This window comes from Oncorhynchus masou, chromosome 25 (genome assembly GCF_036934945.1).
Source record: "Oncorhynchus masou masou isolate Uvic2021 chromosome 25, UVic_Omas_1.1, whole genome shotgun sequence".
In the NCBI taxonomy this organism is placed as follows: Eukaryota; Metazoa; Chordata; class Actinopteri; order Salmoniformes; family Salmonidae; genus Oncorhynchus; species Oncorhynchus masou.
Window position 1 is genome coordinate 3,074,706 of NC_088236.1, and position 25,363 is coordinate 3,100,068.

A 25,363-nucleotide genomic window follows, 5' to 3' on the forward strand; every position below is an offset into this window, starting at 1 on the left:
GTCTATAGACTGGCTGGCTGCTTCTCTCTGACTCCTTTATTCTCTTCACCCCCAATACAGCCTGTTTATAGACTGGCTGGCTGCTTCTCTCTGACTCCTCTATTCTCTTCACCCCCAATACAGCCTGTTTATAGACTGTCTGGCTGCTTCTCAATTCAATTCAATTTAAGGGGCTTTATTGGCATGAGAAACATATGTTAACATTGCCAAAGCAAGTAAAGTAAAAAAAGTGCAAAAATGCAAAAGTGAAATTAACAATAAAAATGAACAGTAAACATTACACTCACAGAAGTTCCATAGGAATAAAGACTTTTCAAATATCATATTGTGTGTATATATGCAGTGTTGTAACGATGTGCAAATAGTTAAAGTACAAAAGGGAAAATAATTAAATATGGGTTGTATTTACATTGGTGTGTGTTCTTCACTGGTTGGCCTTTTCTTGTGGCAACAGGTCACAAATCTTGCTGCTGTGATGGCACACTGTGGTATTTCACCCAGTAGATATGGGAGTTTATCAAAATTGGGTTTGTTTTCGGATTCTTTGTGGATCTGTGTAATCTGAGGTAAATATGTTTCTCTAATATGGTCATACATTTGGCAGGAGGTTAGGAATTGCAGCTCAGTTGCCACCTCATTTTGTGGGCAGTGTGCACATAGCCTGTTGCTCAATAGCAAGGCTATGCTCACTGAGTCTGTACATAGTCAAATATTTCCTTAAGTTTGGGTCAGTCACTGTGGTTAGGTATTCTGCCACTGTGTACTCTCTGTTTAGGGCCAAATAGCATTCTAGTTTGCTCTGTTTAATTTTTTGTTTGTTTCCAATGTAATTATATTTTTGTTTTCTCATGATTTGGTTGGGTCTAATTGTGCTGCTGTCCTGGGGCTCTGTGGGTGTGTTTGTGTTTGTGAACAGAGCCCCAGGACCAGCTTGCTTAGGGGACTCTTCTCCAGGTTCATCTCTCTGTAGGTGATGGCTTTGTTATGGACGGTTTGGGAATCACTTCCTTTTAGGTGGTTGTTGAATTTAACGGCTCTTTTCTGGATTTTGATAATTAGCGGATATCGGCCTAATTCTACTCTGACTCCTCTTTTCTCTTCACCCCCAATACGGACAGTCTATAGACTAGCTGGATGCTTCTCTCTGACTCCTCTTTTCTCTTCACCCCCAATACAGCCAGTCTATAGACTAGCTGGCTGCTTCTCTCTGACTCCTCTTTTCTCTTCACCCCCAATACAGCCAGTCTATAGACTAGCTGGCTGCTTCTCTCTGACTCCTCTGATCTTAAATTAGGTAGCTTGGCTGTAAATGAAAGTCCATCGCAGAGTGCTTGTTAGCAGTACTTAGATAAAAATACTTTAAAGTACTACTTAAGTAGCTTTTTTTGGGGTATCTGTACTTTACTATTTATATATACACGAGGTCAGAGCTCAGGCTAAACATGAACGTAGTGGTTGTACTGTAAACATGCTATACACGAGGTCAGAGCTCAGGCTAAACATGAACACAATGGTTGTACTGTAAACATGCTATACACGAGGTCAGAGCTCAGGCTAAACATGAACACAATGGTTGTACTGTAAACATGCTATACAGGAGGTCAGAGCTCAGGCTAAACATGAACACAGTGGTTGTACTGTAAACATGCTATACAGGAGGTCAGAGCTCAGGCTAAACATGAACACAGTGGTTGTACTGTAAACATGCTATACAGGAGGTCAGAGCTCAGGCTAAACATGAACACAGTGGTTGTACTGTAAACATGCTATACAGGAGGTCAGAGCTCAGGCTAAACATGAACACAGTGGTTGTACTGTAAACATGCTATACACGAGGTCAGAGCTCAGGCTAAACATGAACACAGTGGTTGTACTGTAAACATGCTATACACGAGGTCAGAGCTCAGGCTAAACATGAACACAGTGGTTGTACTGTAAACATGCTATACACGAGGTCAGAGCTCAGGCTAAACATGAACACAGTGGTTGTACTGTAAACATGCTATACACGAGGTCAGAGCTCAGGCTAAACATGAACACAGTGGTTGTACTGTAAACATGCTATACAGGAGGTCAGAGCTCAGGCTAAACATGAACACAGTGGTTGTACTGTAAACATGCTATACACGAGGTCAGAGCTCAGGCTAAACATGAACACAGTGGTTGTACTGTAAACATGCTATACACGAGGTCAGAGCTCAGGCTAAACATGAACACAGTGGTTGTACTGTAAACATGCTATACACGAGGTCAGAGCTCAGGCTAAACATGAACACAGTGGTTGTACTGTAAACATGCTATACAGGAGGTCAGAGCTCAGGCTAAACATGAACACAGTGGTTGTACTGTAAACATGCTATACACGAGGTCAGAGCTCAGGCTAAACATGAACACAGTGGTTGTACTGTAAACATGCTATACACGAGGTCAGAGCTCAGGCTAAACCTGAACACAGTGGTTGTACTGTAAACATGCTATACAGGAGGTCAGAGCTCAGGCTAAACATGAACACAGTGGTTGTACTGTAAACATGCTATACACGAGGTCAGAGCTCAGGCTAAACATGAACACAGTGGTTGTACTGTAAACATGCTATACACGAGGTCAGAGCTCAGGCTAAACATGAACACAGTGGTTGTACTGTAAACATGCTATACACGAGGTCAGAGCTCAGGCTCTGTTCTTCACAGCTCTGGATGGGTTTTGATTGACAGCCGTTCTGAACTTGAGCTTGTCGCGTGACATGAAGTCCCCCCGTATCCCTCCAGGTAATTGGGCAACTTTTACCCATTTTTCTGTCGTCTGATTGAGGTTTAAGCTGTAAATTAAGAGGTGTCTTGTGTATTTTGAAAGATGAGATGTTGAGCATTATAATGAATACCGCTTTGATGTCCTACAAGCAAACCAAACACCCGCTGAGTCCAAATGTGGACTTGATATTTCCATATCATAAAACTCTTGTCACATAGTGTCCATGTTTATGATCACTGTTGTTTGATGTACAGCTACAAGATGACATTATTTTACCTTTATTTAACTAGGCAAGTCAGTTAAGAACAAATTCTTATTTTCAATGACGGCCTAGGAACAGTGGGTTAACTGGTCTAGGAACAGTGGGGTTAACTGGTCTAGGAACAGTGGGTTAACTGGTCTAGGAACAGTGGGGTTAACGGGTCTAGGAACAGTGGGGTTAACTGGTCTAGGAACAGTGGGTTAACTGGTCTAGGAACAGTGGGGTTAACTGGTCTAGGAACAGTGGGGTTAACTGGTCTAGGAACAGTGGGGTTAACTGGTCTAGGAACAGTGGGGTTAACTGGTCTAGGAACAGTGGGGTTAACTGGTCTAGGAACAGTGGGTTAACTGGTCTAGGAACAGTGGGTTAACTGGTCTAGGAACAGTGGGTTAACTGGCCTAGGAACAGTGGGTTAACTGCCTGTTCAGGGGCAGAACGACAGATTTGTACCTTGTCAGCTCGGGGATTTAAGCTTGCAACCTTCCGGTTACTAGTCCAACGCTCTAACCACGAGGCTACCCTGCCTCTTCTACACTCTAACCACTAGGCTACCCTGCCGCCTCTACACTCTAACCACTAGGCTACCCTGCCGCCCCATGGCATCGTACCCTGGGTTGAATGTTCACCGTGGCACATGCACTCATGACTCCTTTCTGTTTCTCTGCCTTGTGAGAGCCTTAACACTTTAAGATCATATTCTATAACTTAGCTAGTCATGTTGGCGATAGAACAAGCTTTCGAATGATAACCCAGCCACGATTTGTAATGCACCGGTTGTGGATTGCTTCTCTATTTTAAACACTGACAGTAATTGTGTGATAGTGGGGATTGTGAACAACTATAAGTGTGCTTGCTCGAGTTCCTCAACGGGCATAGCTAGGAGAGATAAAAAAACAACAAAAAAACCTTGTAGTTGAAGATTGATATTGCGAACTGTGGAGAGGTGTGTCCACTTGGAGACACCCCAGGTAGTCTTCTCACTCAGACCCTTGTAATCGTTTTGTCTTATGGACTGTGAACTGTGGAGAGGTGTGTCCATTTGGAGACACCCCAGGTAGTCTTCTCACTCAGACCCTTGTAATCGTTTTGTCTTATGGACTGTGAACTGTGGAGAGGTGTGTCCATTTGGAGACACCCCAGGTAGTCTTCTCACTCAGACCCTTGTAATCGTTTTGTCTTATGGACTGTGAACTGTGGAGAGGTGTGTCCACTTGGAGACACCCCAGGTAGTCTTCTCACTCAGACCCTTGTAATCGTTTTGTCTTATGGACTGTGAACTGTGGAGAGGTGTGTCCATTTGGAGACACCCCAGGTAGTCTTCTCACTCAGACCCTTGTAATCGTTTTGTCTTATGGACTGTGAACTGTGGAGAGGTGTGTCCACTTGGAGACACCCCAGGTAGTCTTCTCACTCAGACCCTTGTAATCGTTTTGTCTTATGGACTGTGAACTGTGGAGAGGTGTGTCCACTTGGAGACACCCCAGGTAGTCTTCTCACTCAGACCCTTGTAATCGTTTTGTCTTATGGACTGTGAACTGTGGAGAGGTGTGTCCACTTGGAGACACCCCAGGTAGTCTTCTCACTCAGACCCTTGTAATCGTTTTGTCTTATGGACTGTGAACTGTAAAGAGGTGTGTTGCCACTTGGAGACACCCCAGGTAGTCTTCTCACTCAGACCCTTGTAATCGTTTTGTCTTATGTTTCATCTACCCCTCGTTTTCCAGGAATATTCTTATTAACATGTTACTGAATGTATCCAGAATATTTTCAGATTTTGTGATCAACAAATGGGGTGAAAAGGACAGAAAATGTAAAAAGCAACATAAAATCCAGTTTAGATTCAGTCTTGTCAAGGGAACTGTTGTGTCCTCACATTTGGTCTAATAATTTCCCCATTATCGCCAAACTGTTCCTTTTCAGTTGCTACCACTCTTATGCATATGGTTTTAATATATATTCTGTAAGAAACATTTAAATTTATCCCTATCCACGGGTGTAAAGGGTTAAGATAGGTAGTTTACTTAAGTTAGGTAGTTAAGTAAAGTAGTTTGGTTAAGTTAGGTAGTTTGATTAATTAGGTTGTTTGGTTCAGTAAAGGTTAGGCCGGCAGACAGGTGAATTACCATTAAGTTTACAATGGTTTGAGGAAGAGATACTTCATATATACACCATATAGTATTATAACATATACACCGTATAGTATTATAACAGATACACCATATAGTATTATAACAGATACACCATATAGTATTATAACAGATACACCATATAGTATTATAACAGATACACCATATAGTATTATAAAAAATACACTGTATAGTATTATAACAGATACACCGTATAGTATTATAACAGATGCACCATATAGTATTATAACAGATACACCATATAGTATTATAACAGATACACCATATAGTATTATAACAGATACACCATATAGTATTATAACAGATACACCATATAGTATTATAACAGATACACCATATAGTATTATAACAGATACACCATATAGTATTATAACAGATACACCATATAGTATTATAACAGATACACCATATAGTATTATAACAGATACACCATATAGTATTATAACAGATACACCATATATACACCATATAGTATTTTAACAGATACACCATATAGTATTATAACAGATACACCATATAGTATTATAACAGATACACCATATAGTATTATAACAGAGACACCATATAGTATTATAACAGATACACCATATAGTATTATAACAGATACACCATATAGTATTATAACAGATACACCATATAGTATTATAACAAATACACCATATAGTATTATAACAGAGACACCGTATAGTATTATAACAGATACACCGTATAGTATTATAACAGATGCACCATATAGTATTATAACAGATACACCATATAGTATTATAACAGATACACCATATAGTATTATAACAGATACACCATATAGTATTATAACAGATACACCATATAGTATTATAACAGATACACCATATAGTATTATAACAGATACACCATATAGTATTATAACAGATACACCATATAGTATTATAACAGATACACCATATAGTATTATAACAGATACACCATATAGTATTATAACAGATACACCATATAGTATTATAACAGATATACCATATAGTATTATAACAGATACACCATATAGTATTATAACAGATACACCATATAGTATTATAACAGATACACTATATAGTATTATAACAGATACACCATATAGTATTATAACAGAGACACCATATAGTATTATAACAGAGACACCATATAGTATTATAACAGATACACCATATAGTATTATAACATATACACCATATAGTATTATAACAGATACACCATATAGTATTATAACAGATACACCGTATAGTATTATAACAGATACACCATATATACACCATATAGTATTATAACATATACACCATATATTATTATAACAGATACACCATATAGTATTATAACAGATACACCATATAGTATTATAACAGAGACACCATATAGTATTATAACAGATACACCATATAGTATTATAACAGATACACCATATAGTATTATAACAGATACACCATATATACACCATATAGTATTATAACAGATACAACATATAGTATTATAACAGATACAACATATAGTATTATAACAGATACAGCATATAGTATTATAACAGATACACCATATAGTATTATAACAGATACACCATATAGTATTATAACAGATACACCATATATACACCATATAGTATTATAACAGATACACCATATAGTATTATAACAGATACACCATATAGTATTATAACAGATACACCATATATACACCATATAGTATTATAACAGATACACCATATAGTATTATAACAGAGACACCATATAGTATTATAGCAGATACACCATATATACACCATATAGTATTATAACAGATACACCATATAGTATTATAACAGAGACACCATATAGTATTATAACAGATACACCGTATAGTATTATAACAGATACACCACATAGTATTATAACAGATACACCATATATACACCATATAGTATTATAACAGATACACCATATAGTATTATAACAGATACACCATATAGTATTATAACAGATACACCATATAGTATTATAACAGATACACCATATAGTATTATAACAGATACGCCATATAGTATTATAACAGATACACCATATAGTATTATAACAGATACACCATATAGTATTATACCAGATACACCATATAGTATTATAACAGATAAACCATATAGTATTATAACAGATACAACATATAGTATTATAACAGATACACCATATAGTATTATAACAGATACACCATATAGTATTATAACAGATACACCATATATACACCATATAGTATTATAACAGATACACCATATAGTATTATAACAGATACACCATATAGTATTATAACAGATACACCATATAGTATTATAACAGATACACCATATAGTATTATAACAGATACACCATATAGTATTATAACAGATACACCATATAGTATTATAACAGATACACCATATAGTATTATAACAGATACACCATATAGTATTATAACAGATACACCATATATACACCATATAGTATTATAACAGATACACCATATAGTATTATAACAGATACACCATGGGGTGTGTGTGTTGTCTTGGGAGCGGTGGTGTGTCCCGGGCTAGTACTGGCAGGCCTATTTTACTCAGTCAAATCTCGCCTCTTCTCTGAAACACTCCAGTCGACTCTGCTTGATTCATGTGTGTCTAACAGGTTGGTCATGCAGCACCATATTGACTGAGGGGGACAGGTTGGTTATGCAGCACCATATTGACTGAGGGGGACAGGTTGGTCATGCAGCACCATATTGACTGAGGGGGACAGGTTGGTTATGCAGCACCATATTGACTGAGGGGGACAGGTTGGTCATGCAGCACCATATTGACTGAGGGGGACAGGTTGGTTATGCAGCACCATATTGACTGAGGGGGACAGGTTGGTCATGCAGCACCATATTGACTGACGGGGACAGGTTGGTCATGCAGCACCATATTGACTGAGGGGGACAGGTTGGTTATGCAGCACCATATTGACTGAGGGGGACAGGTTGGTCATGCAGCACCATATTGACTGAGGTGGACAGGTTGGTTATGCAGCACCATATTGACTGAGGGGGACAGGTTGGTTATGCAGCACCATATTGACTGAGGGGGACAGGTTGGTTATGCAGCACCATATTGACTGAGGGGGACAGGTTGGTTATGCAGCACCATATTGACTGAGGGGGACAGGTTGGTTATGCAGCACCATATTGACTGAGGGGGACAGGTTGGTTATGCAGCACCATATTGACTGAGGGGGATAGATTGGTTATGCAGCACCATATTGACTGAGGGGGACAGGTTGGTTATGCAGCACCATATTGACTGAGGGGGACAGGTTGGTTATGCAGTACCATATTGACTGAGGGGGACAGGTTGGTCATGCAGCACCATATTGACTGAGGGGGATAGATTGGTTATGCAGCACCATATTGACTGAGGGGGACAGGTTGGTCATGCAGCACCATATTGACTGAGGGGGACAGGTTGGTTATGCAGTACCATATTGACTGAGGGGGATAGATTGGTTATGCAGCACCATATTGACTGAGGGGGACAGGTTGGTCATGCAGCACCATATTGACTGAGGGGGACAGGTTGGTCATGCAGCACCATATTGACTGAGGGGGACAGGTTGTATAATGAAAATTAAAGAAAAACCCTTGAATGAGTAGGTGTGTTCAAACGTTTGACTGTATATAAATATATTTAAAATAATATATACAAATATATATGGTGGATTGGAAATGATGTAGACGATTATATACAGTGCATCCGGAAAGAATGGACTTTTCCCACATTTTGTTACATTACAGCCTTATTCTAAAATGGATTAAAAATAAAAATGTCCCGTCTCAATCTACACACAATACCCCATAATGACAATGTGAAAACATGTTTTTAGACATTTTTGCTATTGTAATAAAAATCAAAAAACAATTATACCTTATTTACATACAGTAAGTATTCAGACCCTTTGCTGTGAGAATCGAAATTGAGCTCAGGTGTATCCTGTTTCCATTGATCATCCTTGAGATGTTTCTACAACTTGATTGGAGTCCACCTGTGGTAAATTCAATTGATTGGACATAATTTGGAAAGGTTGACACCTGTCTATATAAGGTCCCACAGTTGACATTGCACATCAGAGCAAAAACCAAGCCACGGGGTCGAAGGAATTGTCCGTAGAGCTCCAAGACAGTATTGTGTCGGGGCACAGATCTGGGGAAAGGTACCAAAAAGTTTCTGCAGCATTGAAGGTCCCCAAGAACACAGTGTCCTCCATCATTCTTAAATGGAAGAAGTTTGGAACCACCAAGACTCTTCCTAGAGCTGGCCTTCTGGCCAAACTGAGCAATCGGGGGAGAAGGGCCTTGGTCAGGGAGGTGACCAAGAACCCGATGGTCACTCTGAGAGAGCTCTAGAGTTCCTCTGTGGAGATGGGAGAACCTTCCAGAAAGACAACCATCTCTGCAGCACTCCACCAATCAGGCCTTTATGGTAGAGTGGCCAGACGGAAGCCATTCCTCAGTAAAAGGCACATGATAGCCTGCTTGGAGTTTGCCAAAAGGCACCTAAACTCTCAGACCATGAGAAACAAGACTCTCTGGTCTGATGAAACCAAGATTGAACTCTTTGGTCTGAATGCCAAGTGTCACGTCTTGCGGGAACCTGGCACCATCCCTACGGTGAAGCATGGTGGTGGCAGCATCATGCTGTGGGGATGTTTTTAATGCAGCCGGTACTGGGAGTCTAGTCAGGATTGAGGCAAAGACGAACGGAGAAAAGTACAGAGCGATACTTGATGAAAACCTGCTCCAGAGCACTCAGGACCTCAGACTGGAGTGAAGGTTCACCTTCCAACAGGACAATGACCCTAAGCACACAGCCAAGACAACACAGGAGTGGCTTCGGGACAAGTCTCTGAATGTCCTTGAGTGGCCCAGCCAGAGCCCGGACTTGAACCCGATCGAACATCCCTGGAGAGACCTGAAAATAGCTGTGCAGCAACGCTCCCCATCCAATCTAACAAAGCTTGAGAGGATCTGCAAAGAAGAATGAAGAAACTCCCCAAATACAGGTGTGCCAAGCTGGTAGCGTCATACCCAAGAAGACTTGAGCCTGTAATTGCTGCCAAAGGTGCTTCAACAAGGTACTGAGTAAAGGGTCAGAATACTGATGTAAATATGATATTTCTGTTATTAAATTTAATTATTATATATTTTTTTTAATGGAACCTGTTTTTGCTTTATGTGTAGGTTGAGTGTGTGTGTGCACTTCGTTCGGTGAGGTTAAACCTGTGTGCTACCTTTACTATGTGAATATATATATATATATATATATATATATATATATATATATTATCTCATTGACAATATTGTCTTATTTTCATAATAATGTTTTCTTAATAATATTATCTTATAATCTTGTTATTATCTTGTGTTTTATTGATGCTCCTGTCTGTCCGTCTGTCCGTCTGTCCGTCTGTCCGTCTGTCCGTCTGTCCGTCTGTCCGTCTGTCCGTCCGTCTGTCCGTCTGTCCGTCTGTCCGTCTGTCTGTCTGTCCGTCTGTCAGTCTGTCCGCCTGTCCGTCTGTCCGTCCGTCAGTCTGTCCGTCCGTCAGTCTGTCCGCCTGTCCGCCTGTCCGTCTGTCCGTCCGTCCGTCTGTCTGTCTGTCTGTCTGTCTGTCTGTCTGTCTGTCGGGTGTAACGTGAGTGAATTACCTTGTGTTAAGCCCTCTAACTGGCTAGCAACACTGGTGTGGGGTGGAGGAGGGATAGATGGATGGATGGATAAGGAGAGAGAGAGCCAACAAGAGAGAGAGGCAAAAAAGGAAGGAAGATACAACAGTACATATATAGCCTGTGAGAGAGTGGTGGAAAGTGAGGGAGAGGGAGAAAGATTTATACAGATAAGAGGAGAGAAAGAAAGAGACAGGGATAGGGAAAGAACACCTTGAACAGAGGAACAATGTGTTTGCATCCCGATGCAAATAATGAGCTTCGGATGGTCTCTCTTTTCCTGTCATCTGATATCACTCCTCCTTCCTGATGGTCTCTCTCTTCCTGTCATCTGATATCACTCCTCCTTCCTGATGGTCTCTCTCTTCCTGTCATCTGATATCACTCCTCCTTCCTGATGGTCTCTCTCTTCCTGTCATCTGATATCACTCCTCCTTCCTGATGGTCTCTCTCTTCCTGTCATCTGATATCACTCCTCCTTCCTGATGGTCTCTCTCTTCCTGTCATCTGATATCACTCCTCCTTCCGGATGGTCTCTCTCTTCCTGTCATCTGATATCACTCTTCCTTCCTGATGGTCTCTCTCTTCCTGTCATCTGTTATCGCTCCTCCTTCCTGATGGTCTCTCTCTTCCTGTCATCTGATATCGCTCCTCCTTCCTGATGGTCTCTCTCTTCCTGTCATCTGATATCACTCCTCCTTCCTGATGGTCTCTCTCTTCCTGTCATCTGTCTGTTATCAACCCTCAGTCCCTTCCTCATACTGGGACAACTAACATCATCCACTTTGCATGGTTTTGCATAAACCAGCCCTATACTACTCTCTTTACATATATTTAGCATCTCAATACCCCTCTCTTGGGACATGTGTGTTGTGTATTGCAAATGGCATATTGTATTGTCTTTAGAATGATAGACTTTGTTGAAAAGACAATGTCATCATAGTAAAATTATGATTTTGTTTTTCTTCATGTGTATGTTTAAATTATTTGACCTTGCCTAGACTAGACTACATTTAATTTGTATCTAGTCTATACATTTTACATGCTATTTAAATGTCTCATTCCCTTTCATTTTAAAAGAGGGGCGTTGTGTGTTTATCTAGTCCACGGTTTCATTGTTGTTCAGGTTGTGGTCAGTGTTTGTCAGGTTGTTGTCAGGTTGTGGTCAGTGTTTGTCAGGTTGTTGTCAGGTTGTGGTCAGTGTTTGTCAGGTTGTAGTCAGGTTGTGGTCAGGTTGTTGTCAGGTTGTGGTCAGGTTGTGGTCAGGTTGTTGTCAGGTTGTGGTCAGTGTTTGTCAGGTTGTAGTCAGGTTGTAGTCAGGTTGTGGTCAGGTTGTTGTCAGGTTGTGGTCAGGTTGTGGTCAGGTTGTGGTCAGTGTTTGTCAGGTTGTTGTCAGGTTGTTGTCAGGTTGTGGTCAGGTTGTTGTCAGGTTGTTGTCTGTGTTTGTCAGGTTGTGGTCAGGTTGTGGTCAGGTTGTGGTCAGTATGTGGTCAGTGTTTGTCAGGTTGTTGTCAGGTTGTTGTCAGGTTGTTGTCAGTATGTGGTCAGTGTTTGTCAGGTTGTTGTCAGTGTTTGCCAGGTTGTTGTCAGGTTGTTGTCAGGTTGTTGTCAGGTTGTTGTCAGGTTGTTGTCAGTATGTGGTCAGTGTTTGTCAGGTTGTTGTCAGGTTGTTGTCAGGTTGTTGTCAGGTTGTTGTCAGGTTGTTGTCAGGTTGTGGTCAGTGTTTGCCAGGTTGTTGTCAGGTTGTAGTCAGGTTGTGGTCAGGTTGTTGTCAGGTTGTGGTCAGGTTGTGGTCAGGTTGTGGTCAGTGTTTGTCAGGTTGTAGTCAGGTTGTAGTCAGGTTGTGGTCAGGTTGTTGTCAGGTTGTGGTCAGGTTGTGGTCAGGTTGTGGTCAGTGTTTGTCAGGTTGTTGTCAGGTTGTTGTCAGGTTGTGGTCAGGTTGTTGTCAGGTTGTTGTCAGTGTTTGTCAGGTTGTGGTCAGGTTGTGGTCAGTATGTGGTCAGTGTTTGTCAGGTTGTTGTCAGGTTGTTGTCAGGTTGTTGTCAGGTTGTTGTCAGGTTGTTGTCAGGTTGTGGTCAGTGTTTGTCAGGTTGTTGTCAGGTTGTTGTCAGTGTTTGCCAGGTTGTTGTCAGGTTGTTGTCAGGTTGTTGCCAGGTTGTTGTCAGGTTGTGGTCAGGTTGTGGTCAGTGTTTGTCAGGTTGTTGTCAGGTTGTGGTCAGTGTTTGTCAGGTTGTTGTCAGGTTGTGGTCAGTGTTTGTCAGGTTGTTGTCAGGTTGTTGTCAGGTTGTTGTCAGGTTGTTGTCAGGTTGTTGTCAGGTTGTGGTCAGGTTGTGGTCAGTGTTTGTCAGGTTGTTGCCAGGTTGTTGTCAGTATGTGGTCAGTGTTTGTCAGGTTGTTGTCAGGTTGTGGTCAGGTTGTTGTCAGGTTGTGGTCAGGTTGTGGTCAGTGTTTGTCAGGTTGTTGTCAGGTTGTGGTCAGGTTGTGGTCAGTGTTTGTCAGGTTGTTGTCAGGTTGTTGTCAGGTTGTTGTCAGGTTGTGGTCAGGTTGTGGTCAGTGTTTGTCAGGTTGTTGTCAGGTTGTTGTCAGGTTGTGGTCAGGTTGTTGTCAGGTTGTTGTCAGGTTGTTGTCAGGTTGTTGCCAGGTTGTTGTCAGGTTGTGGTCAGGTTGTTGTCAGGTTGTTGTCAGGTTGTTGTCAGGTTGTTGTCAGGTTGTTGTCAGGTTGTTGCCAGGTTGTTGTCAGGTTGTGGTCAGGTTGTTGTCAGGTTGTTGTCAGGTTGTTGTCAGGTTGTGGTCAGGTTGTTGTCAGGTTGTTGCCAGGTTGTTGTCAGGTTGTTGTCAGGTTGTTGTCAGGTTGTTGCCAGGTTGTTTTCAGGTTGTTGTCAGGTTGTTGTCAGTTTGTGGTCAGTGTTTGTCAGGTTGTTGTCAGGTTGTTGCCAGGTTGTTGTCAGTATGTGGTCAGTGTTTGTCAGGTTGTTGTCAGGTTGTTGTCAGTATGTGGTCAGTGTTTGTCAGGTTGTTGTCAGGTTGTTGTCAGGTTGTTGTCAGGTTGTTGTCAGGTTGTTGTCAGGTTGTGGTCAGTGTTTGTCAGGTTGTTGTCAGGTTGTTGTAAGTGTTTGCCAGGTTGTTGTCAGGTTGTTGTCAGGTTGTTGTCAGGTTGTTGCCAGGTTGTGGTCAGGTTGTGGTCAGTGTTTGTCAGGTTGTTGTCAGGTTGTTGTCAGGTTGTGGTCAGTGTTTGTCAGGTTGTTGTCAGGTTGTTGCCAGGTTGTTGTCAGGTTGTTGTCAGGTTGTTGTCAGGTTGTTGCCAGGTTGTTGTCAGGTTGTTGTCAGGTTGTTGCCAGGTTGTTGTCAGTATGTGGTCAGTGTTTGTCAGGTTGTTGTCAGGTTGTTGTCAGGTTGTTGTCAGTATGTGGTCAGTGTTTGTCAGGTTGTTGTCAGGTTGTTGTCAGGTTGTGGTCAGGTTGTGGTCAGGTTGTGGTCAGGTTGTGGTCAGTGTTTGTCAGGTTGTTGTCAGGTTGTTGTCAGGTTGTTGTCAGGTTGTTGTCAGGTTGTGGTCAGGTTGTTGTCAGGTTGTTGTCAGGTTGTTGTCAGTGTTTGTCAGGTTGTGGTCAGGTTGTGGTCAGGTTGTGGTCAGGTTGTTGTCAGGTTGTTGTCAGTGTTTGTCAGGTTGTGGTCAGGTTGTGGTCAGGTTGTGGTCAGGTTGTTGTCAGGTTGTTGCCAGGTTGTTGTCAGGTTGTTGTCAGGTTGTTGTCAGGTTGTTGTCAGTGTTTGTCAGGTTGTGGTCAGGTTGTGGTCAGGTTGTGGTCAGGTTGTTGTCAGGTTGTTGTCAGTGTTTGTCAGGTTGTGGTCAGGTTGTGGTCAGGTTGTGGTCAGGTTGTTGTCAGTGTTTGTCAGGTTGTGGTCAGGTTGTGGTCAGGTTGTGGTCAGGTTGTTGTCAGGTTGTTGTCAGGTTGTTGTCAGGTTGTTGTCAGTGTTTGTCAGGTTGTGGTCAGGTTGTGGTCAGGTTGTGGTCAGGTTGTTGTCAGGTTGTTGTCAGGTTGTTGTCAGGTTGTGGTCAGGTTGTGGTCAGGTTGTGGTCAGGTTGTGGTCAGGTTGTGGTCAGGTTGTGGTCAGTATGTGGTCAGGTTGCGTGTCTTCCTTTCTTTCCTGTCCACTGAAGAGATGATCATCTGTTTTGTCCTTTAAAATGTGTTCAGTCAGGACAAGGCAGTGCACCAGAGAGGAAGCTGGGAAATTCAAGTGTCGGTATCGGTGGCGGCTCCTCGTCTCTGATTCAGGAGGTCAGTAACCCCGCCCCTACTTTCCCCGCCCCCTTACTCGCCTTGCGATACCCCCCACCCACTTAACCCCGCTTCCCCTCCCCTCCACCTTAACCGCCAACCAACCAACCAATTGGCTCTTAGATGCCTGCCGTAGTGCCCACCCTCTGAGGCAGTGAGTGACAGGGAGCATTGGGTTAACTAACAAAAGCTGACCAGCTATGTTTCACTCTCCCCTCACCTCCTCTCTCTCCTCTCCTCTCCTCTCCTCTCCTCTCCTCTCCTCTCCTCTCCTCTCCTCTCCTCTCCTCTCCTCTCCTCTCCTCTCCTCTCCTCTCCTCTCCTCTCCTCTACTCTCCTCTCCTCTCCTTTCCGTCCCTCCCTTCTCTGTGAAAGACAAAACCCTCTTTGGCAGATAGAGAGGTGTGAGGTAACACTCCGCCACCAATCCAATAATGGATCAACTATTCGAAGTGGAGTTTGGCTGTGGTGTCATGTTCTACGTATAGAAAACACAAGGAAACTAGAGCTACTGCTTTTGGGATGTGACTTTATAATGACTGCTTATCTTTTACCTATAGGATAAATATATCATCACTATAGGATAGATACAGGATAGCTATAGGACAGATGTTTTTAACCTTTATTTAACTAGGCAAGTCGGTTTTAAGAACAAATTCTTATTTTCAATGACGGCCTAGGAACAGTGGGTTAACGTGCCTTGTTCAGGGGCAGTACGACAGACTACCTTGTCAGCTCTGGGATTCGAACTTGTAAACTTTCGGTTACTAGTCCAACACTCTAACGACTAGGCTACCCTGCCGGATAGATAGATATATAGGATATATAGGATAGATATAGGATAGATATAGGACAGATACAGGAGAGATATAGGATAGATACAGGATAGATATCAGATAGATATAGATATAGGATAGATATAGGACAGATATGGGACAGATATAGGATAGATATAGGACAGATATAGGACAGATATGGGACAGATATAGGATAGATATAGGATAGATATAGGACAGATATAGGACAGATATAGGACAGATATAGGACAGATACAGGAGAGATATAGGACAGATATAGGACAGATATAGGACAGATATAGGACAGATACAGGAGAGATATAGGATAGGTATAGGATAGATATAGGACAGATATAGGACAGATATAGGATAGATACAGGAGAGATATAGGATAGATACAGGATAGATATAGTATGGTCAGGTTGCTTTCTTTCCTGTCCACTGAAGTGATGATCATCTGTTTTGTCCTTTAAAATGTGTTCAGTGCAGTGCACCAGAGAGGAAGCTGTCACTCTATGGCTACTTTATACCTGACAACACAGTCACACTATGGCTACTTTATACCTGACAACACAGTCACACTATGGCTACTTTATGCCTGACAACACAGTCACACTATGGCTACTTTATACCTGACAACACAGTCACACTCTGGCTACTTTATACCTGACAACACAGTCACACTATGGCTACTTTATGCCTGACAACACAGTCACACTATGGCTACTTTATACCAGACAACACAGTCACACTATGGGTACTTTATACCTGACAACACAGTCACACTATGGCTACTTTATGCCTGACAACACAGTCACACTATGGCTACTTTATGCCTGACAACACAGTCACACTATGGCTACTTTATGCCTGACAACACAGTCACACTATGGCTACTTTATACCTGACAACACAGTCACACTATGGCTACTTTATACCTGACAACACAGTCACACTATGGCTACTTTATACCTGACAACACAGTCACACTATGGCTACTTTATGCCTGACAACACAGTCACACCTTGGCTACTTAATGCCTGACAACACAGTCACACTATGGCTACTTTATGACTGACAACACAGTCACACTATGGCTACTTTATGCCTGACAACACAGTCACACTATGGCTACTTTATGCCTGACAACACAGTCACACTATGGCTACTTAATACCTGACAACACAGTCACACTATGGCTACTTTATACCTGACAACACAGTCACACTATGGCTACTTAATGCCTGACAACACAGTCACACTATGGCTACTTTATACCTGACAACACAGTCACACTATGGCTACTTTATACCTGACAACACAGTCACACTATGGCTACTTTATACCTGACAACACAGTCACACTATGGCTACTTTATACCTGACAACACAGTCACACTATGGCTACTTAATGCCTAACAACAGAGTCACACTATGGCTACTTTATACCTGACAACACAGTCACACTATGGCTACTTTATGCCTGACAACAAAGTCACTCTATGGCTACTTAATGCCTGACAACACAGTCACACTATGGCTACTTAATGCCTGACAACACAGTCACTCTATGGCTACTTAATGCCTGACAACACAGTCACACTATGGCTACTTAATGCCTGACAACAAAGTCACTCTATGGCTACTTTATGCCTGACAACACAGTCACACTATGGCTACTTTATGCCTAACAACACATTCACATTTTGGCTACTTTATGCCTAACAACACAGTCACACTATGGCTACTTTATGCCTAACAACACAGTCACACTATGGCTACTTAATGCCTAACAACACAGTCACACTATGGCTACTTTATGCCTGACAACACAGTCACTCTATGGCTACTTAATGCCTGACAACACCGTCACACTATGGCTACTTAATGCCTGACAACACAGTCACACTATGGCTACTTTATACCTGACAACACAGTCACACTATGGCTACTTTATACCTGACAACACAGTCACACTATGGCTACTTAATGCCTAACAACACAGTCACACTATGGCTACTTTATGCCTGACAACACAGTCACTCTATGGCTACTTAATGCCTGACAACACAGTCACACTATGGCTACTTAATGCCTAACAACACAGTCACACTATGGCTACTTTATGCCTAACAACACAGTCACACTATGGCTACTTAATGCCTGACAACACCGTCACACTATGGCTACTTAATGCCTAACAACACAGTCACACTATGGCTACTTAATGCCTAACAACACAGTCACACTATGGCTACTTAATGCCTAACAACACAGTCACACTATGGCTACTTTATGCCTGACAACACAGTCACACCTTGGCTACTTAATGCCTGACAACACAGTCACACTATGGCTACTTTATGCCTGACAACACAGTCACTCTATGGCTACTTAATGCCTGACAACACAGTCACACTATGGCTACTTTATGCCTAACAACACAGTCACACTATGGCTACTTAATGCCTAACAACACAGTCACACTATGGCTACTTTATGCCTGACAACACAGTCACTCTATGGCTACTTAATGCCTGACAACACAGTCACACTATGGCTACTTTATGCCTAACAACACAGTCACACTATGGCTACTTAATGCCTAACAACACAGTCACACTATGGCTACTTTATGCCTGACAACACAGTCACTCTATGGCTACTTAATGCCTGACAACACAGTCACACTATGGCTACTTTATGCCTAACAACACAGTCACACTATGGCTACTTAATGCCTAACAACAGAGTCACACTATGGCTACTTAATGCCTAACAACACAGTCACACTATGGCTACTTAATGCCTGACAACACAGTCACACAATGGCTACTTAATGCCTGACAACACAGTCACTCTATGGCTACTTAATACCTGACAACACAGTCACTCTATGGCTACTTAATACCTGACAACACAGTCACACTATGGCTACTTAATACCTGACAACACAGTCACTCTATGGCTACTTAATACCTGACAACACAGTCACACTATGGCTACTTAATACCTGACAACACAGTCACACTATGGCTACTTAATACCTGACAACACAGTCACACTATGGCTACTTAATACCTGACAACACAGTCACACTATGGCTACTTAATGCCTAACAACAGAGTCACACTATGGCTACTTAATGGCTGACAACACAGTCACTCTATGGCTACTTAATACCTGACAACACAGTCACACTATGGCTACTTAATACCTGACAACACAGTCACACTATGGCTACTTAATACCTGACAACACAGTCACACTATGGCTACTTAATACCTGACAACACAGTCACACTATGGCTACTTAATACCTGACAACACAGTCACACTATGGCTACTTAATGCCTAACAACAGAGTCACTCTATGGCTACTTAATGCCTGACAACACAGTCACACTATGGCTACTTAATGCCTAACAACACAGTCACACTATGGCTACTTTATGCCTAACAACACAGTCACACTATGGCTACTTAATGCCTGACAACACCGTCACACTATTGCTACTTAATGCCTAACAACACAGTCACACTATGGCTACTTAATGCCTAACAACACAGTCACACTATGGCTACTTAATGCCTAACAACACAGTCACACTATGGCTACTTTATGCCTGACAACACAGTCACTCTATGGCTACTTAATGCCTGACAACACAGTCACACTATGGCTACTTTATGCCTAACAACACAGTCACACTATGGCTACTTAATGCCTAACAACACAGTCACACTATGGCTACTTTATGCCTGACAACACAGTCACTCTATGGCTACTTAATGCCCGACAACACAGTCACACTATGGCTACTTTATGCCTAACAACACAGTCACACTATGGCTACTTAATGCCTAACAACAGAGTCACACTATGGCTACTTAATGCCTAACAACACAGTCACACTATGGCTACTTAATGCCTGACAACACAGTCACACTATGGCTACTTAATGCCTGACAACACAGTCACTCTATGGCTACTTAATACCTGACAACACAGTCACACTATGGCTACTTAATACCTGACAACACAGTCACACTATGGCTACTTAATACCTGACAACACAGTCACTCTATGGCTACTTAATACCTGACAACACAGTCACACTATGGCTACTTAATACCTGACAACACAGTCACACTATAGCTACTTAATACCTGACAACACAGTCACACTATGGCTACTTTATGCCTAACAACACAGTCACACTATGGCTACTTAATGCCTAACAACACAGTCACACTATGGCTACTTTATGCCTGACAACACAGTCACTCTATGGCTACTTAATGCCTGACAACACAGTCACACTATGGCTACTTTATGCCTAACAACACAGTCACACTATGGCTACTTAATGCCTAACAACACAGTCACACTATGGCTACTTTATGCCTGACAACACAGTCACTCTATGGCTACTTAATGCCTGACAACACAGTCACACTATGGCTACTTTATGCCTAACAACACAGTCACACTATGGCTACTTAATGCCTAACAACACAGTCACACTATGGCTACTTAATGCCTAACAACAGAGTCACACTATGGCTACTTAATGCCTGACAACACAGTCACACTATGGCTACTTAATGCCTGACAACACAGTCACTCTATGGCTACTTAATACCTGACAACACAGTCACACTATGGCTACTTAATACCTGACAACACAGTCACACTATGGCTACTTAATACCTGACAACACAGTCACTCTATGGCTACTTAATACCTGACAACACAGTCACACTATGGCTACTTAATACCTGACAACACAGTCACACTATGGCTACTTAATACCTGACAACACAGTCACTCTATGGCTACTTAATACCTGACAACACAGTCACACTATGGCTACTTAATGCCTGACAACACAGTCACACTATGGCTACTTTATGCCTAACAACACAGTCACACTATGGCTACTTAATGCCTAACAACAGAGTCACACTATGGCTACTTAATGCCTAACAACACAGTCACACTATGGCTACTTAATGCCTGACAACACAGTCACACTATGGCTACTTAATGCCTGACAACAGAGTCACTCTATGGCTACTTAATGCCTAACAACAGAGTCACACTATGGCTACTTAATGCCTAACAACACAGTCACACTATGGCTACTTAATGCCTGACAACACAGTCACACTATGGCTACTTAATGCCTGACAACACAGTCACTCTATGGCTACTTAATACCTGACAACACAGTCACACTATGGCTACTTAATACCTGACAACACAGTCACACTATGGCTACTTAATACCTGACAACACAGTCACTCTATGGCTACTTAATACCTGACAACACAGTCACACTATGGCTACTTAATACCTGACAACACAGTCACACTATGGCTACTTAATACCTGACAACACAGTCACACTATGGCTACTTTATGCCTAACAACACAGTCACACTATGGCTACTTAATGCCTAACAACACAGTCACACTATGGCTACTTTATGCCTGACAACACAGTCACTCTATGGCTACTTAATGCCTGACAACACAGTCACACTATGGCTACTTTATGCCTAACAACACAGTCACACTATGGCTACTTAATGCCTAACAACACAGTCACACTATGGCTACTTTATGCCTGACAACACAGTCACTCTATGGCTACTTAATGCCTGACAACACAGTCACACTATGGCTACTTTATGCCTAACAACACAGTCACACTATGGCTACTTAATGCCTAACAACACAGTCACACTATGGCTACTTTATGCCTGACAACACAGTCACTCTATGGCTACTTAATGCCTGACAACACAGTCACACTATGGCTACTTTATGCCTAACAACACAGTCACACTATGGCTACTTAATGCCTAACAACAGAGTCACACTATGGCTACTTAATGCCTAACAACACAGTCACACTATGGCTACTTTATGCCTAACAACACAGTCACACTATGGCTACTTAATACCTGACAACACAGTCACACTATGGCTACTTAATACCTGACAACACAGTCACACTATGGCTACTTAATACCTGACAACACAGTCACTCTATAGCTACTTAATACCTGACAACACAGTCACACTATGGCTACTTAATGCCTAACAACAGAGTCACACTATGGCTACTTAATGCCTGACAACACAGTCACACTATGGCTACTTAATGCCTAACAACACAGTCACACTATGGCTACTTTATACCTGACAACACAGTCACACTATGGCTACTTTATACCTGACAACACAGTCACACTATGGCTACTTTATACCTGACAACACAGTCACACTATGGCTACTTTATACCTGACAACACAGTCACACTATGGCTACTTAATGCCTAACAACAGAGTCACACTATGGCTACTTTATACCTGACAACACAGTCACACTATGGCTACTTTATGCCTGACAACAAAGTCACTCTATGGCTACTTAATGCCTGACAACACAGTCACACTATGGCTACTTAATGCCTGACAACACAGTCACTCTATGGCTACTTAATGCCTGACAACACAGTCACACTATGGCTACTTAATGCCTGACAACAAAGTCACTCTATGGCTACTTTATGCCTGACAACACAGTCACACTATGGCTACTTTATGCCTAACAACACATTCACATTTTGGCTACTTTATGCCTGACAACACAGTCACACTATGGCTACTTTATGCCTAACAACACAGTCACACTATGGCTACTTAATGCCTAACAACACAGTCACACTATGGCTACTTTATGCCTGACAACACAGTCAACACCGTCACACTATGGCTACTTAATGCCTGACAACACAGTCACACTATGGCTACTTTATACCTGACAACACAGTCACACTATGGCTACTTTATACCTGACAACACAGTCACACTATGGCTACTTAATGCCTAACAACACAGTCACACTATGGCTACTTTATGCCTGACAACACAGTCACACTATGGCTACTTTATACCTGACAACACAGTCACACTATGGCTACTTTATACCTGACAACACAGTCACACTATGGCTACTTAATGCCTAACAACAGAGTCACACTATGGCTACTTTATACCTGACAACACAGTCACACTATGGCTACTTTATGCCTGACAACAAAGTCACTCTATGGCTACTTAATGCCTGACAACACAGTCACACTATGGCTACTTAATGCCTGACAACACAGTCACTCTATGGCTACTTAATGCCTGACAACACAGTCACACTATGGCTACTTAATGCCTGACAACAAAGTCACTCTATGGCTACTTTATGCCTGACAACACAGTCACACTATGGCTACTTTATGCCTAACAACACATTCACATTTTGGCTACTTTATGCCTGACAACACAGTCACACTATGGCTACTTTATGCCTAACAACACAGTCACACTATGGCTACTTAATGCCTAACAACACAGTCACACTATGGCTACTTTATGCCTGACAACACAGTCAACACCGTCACACTATGGCTACTTAATGCCTGACAACACAGTCACACTATGGCTACTTTATACCTGACAACACAGTCACACTATGGCTACTTTATACCTGACAACACAGTCACACTATGGCTACTTAATGCCTAACAACACAGTCACACTATGGCTACTTTATGCCTGACAACACAGTCACTCTATGGCTACTTAATGCCTGACAACACAGTCACACTATGGCTACTTAATGCCTAACAACACAGTCACACTATGGCTACTTTATGCCTAACAACACAGTCACACTATGGCTACCTAATGCCTGACAACACCGTCACACTATGGCTACTTAATGCCTAACAACACAGTCACACTATGGCTACTTAATGCCTAACAACACAGTCACACTATGGCTACTTAATGCCTAACAACACAGTCACACTATGGCTACTTTATGCCTGACAACACAGTCACTCTATGGCTACTTAATGCCTGACAACAAAGTCACTCTATGGCTACTTTATGCCTGACAACACAGTCACACTATGGCTACTTTATGCCTAACAACACATTCACATTTTGGCTACTTTATGCCTGACAACACAGTCACACTATGGCTACTTTATGCCTAACAACACAGTCACACTATGGCTACTTAATGCCTAACAACACAGTCACACTATGGCTACTTTATGCCTGACAACACAGTCAACACCGTCACACTATGGCTACTTAATGCCTGACAACACAGTCACACTATGGCTACTTTATACCTGACAACACAGTCACACTATGGCTACTTTATACCTGACAACACAGTCACACTATGGCTACTTAATGCCTAACAACACAGTCACACTATGGCTACTTTATGCCTGACAACACAGTCACTCTATGGCTACTTAATGCCTGACAACACAGTCACACTATGGCTACTTAATGCCTAACAACACAGTCACACTATGGCTACTTTATGCCTAACAACACAGTCACACTATGGCTACCTAATGCCTGACAACACCGTCACACTATGGCTACTTAATGCCTAACAACACAGTCACACTATGGCTACTTAATGCCTAACAACACAGTCACACTATGGCTACTTAATGCCTAACAACACAGTCACACTATGGCTACTTTATGCCTGACAACACAGTCACTCTATGGCTACTTAATGCCTGACAACACAGTCACACTATGGCTACTTTATGCCTAACAACACAGTCACACTATGGCTACTTAATGCCTAACAACACAGTCACACTATGGCTACTTTATGCCTGACAACACAGTCACTCTATGGCTACTTAATGCCTGACAACACAGTCACACTATGGCTACTTTATGCCTAACAACACAGTCACACTATGGCTACTTAATGCCTAACAACACAGTCACACTATGGCTACTTTATGCCTGACAACACAGTCACTCTATGGCTACTTAATGCCTGACAACACAGTCACACTATGGCTACTTTATGCCTAACAACACAGTCACACTATGGCTACTTAATGCCTAACAACAGAGTCACACTATGGCTACTTAATGCCTAACAACACAGTCACACTATGGCTACTTAATGCCTGACAACACAGTCACACTATGGCTACTTAATGCCTGACAACACAGTCACTCTATGGCTACTTAATACCTGACAACACAGTCACTCTATGGCTACTTAATACCTGACAACACAGTCACACTATGGCTACTTAATACCTGACAACACAGTCACTCTATGGCTACTTAATACCTGACAACACAGTCACACTATGGCTACTTAATACCTGACAACACAGTCACACTATGGCTGCTTAATACCTGACAACACAGTCACACTATGGCTACTTAATACCTGACAACACAGTCACACTATGGCTACTTAATGCCTAACAACAGAGTCACACTATGGCTACTTAATGGCTGACAACACAGTCACTCTATGGCTACTTAATACCTGACAACACAGTCACACTATGGCTACTT

General features: G+C 42.0%; 1 protein-coding gene across 2 annotated transcripts in view; it reads left to right on the plus strand.

Moving 5' to 3' along the window:
* Positions 1 to 25,363, plus strand: part of LOC135513691 (AT-rich interactive domain-containing protein 3A-like) — a 315,893-nt gene that overhangs the window by 27,609 nt on the left and 262,921 nt on the right. Inside the window, exon 3 of one of the 2 annotated variants that reach the window (XM_064936555.1) lies at positions 15,057 to 15,140. The exons of the other annotated variant lie outside the window; for it this stretch is intronic. Coding sequence (XP_064792627.1) covers positions 15,057 to 15,140 — 84 coding nt within the window. The remainder of the gene's footprint in view (positions 1 to 15,056; positions 15,141 to 25,363) is intronic. 2 annotated transcript variants of the gene reach the window in all.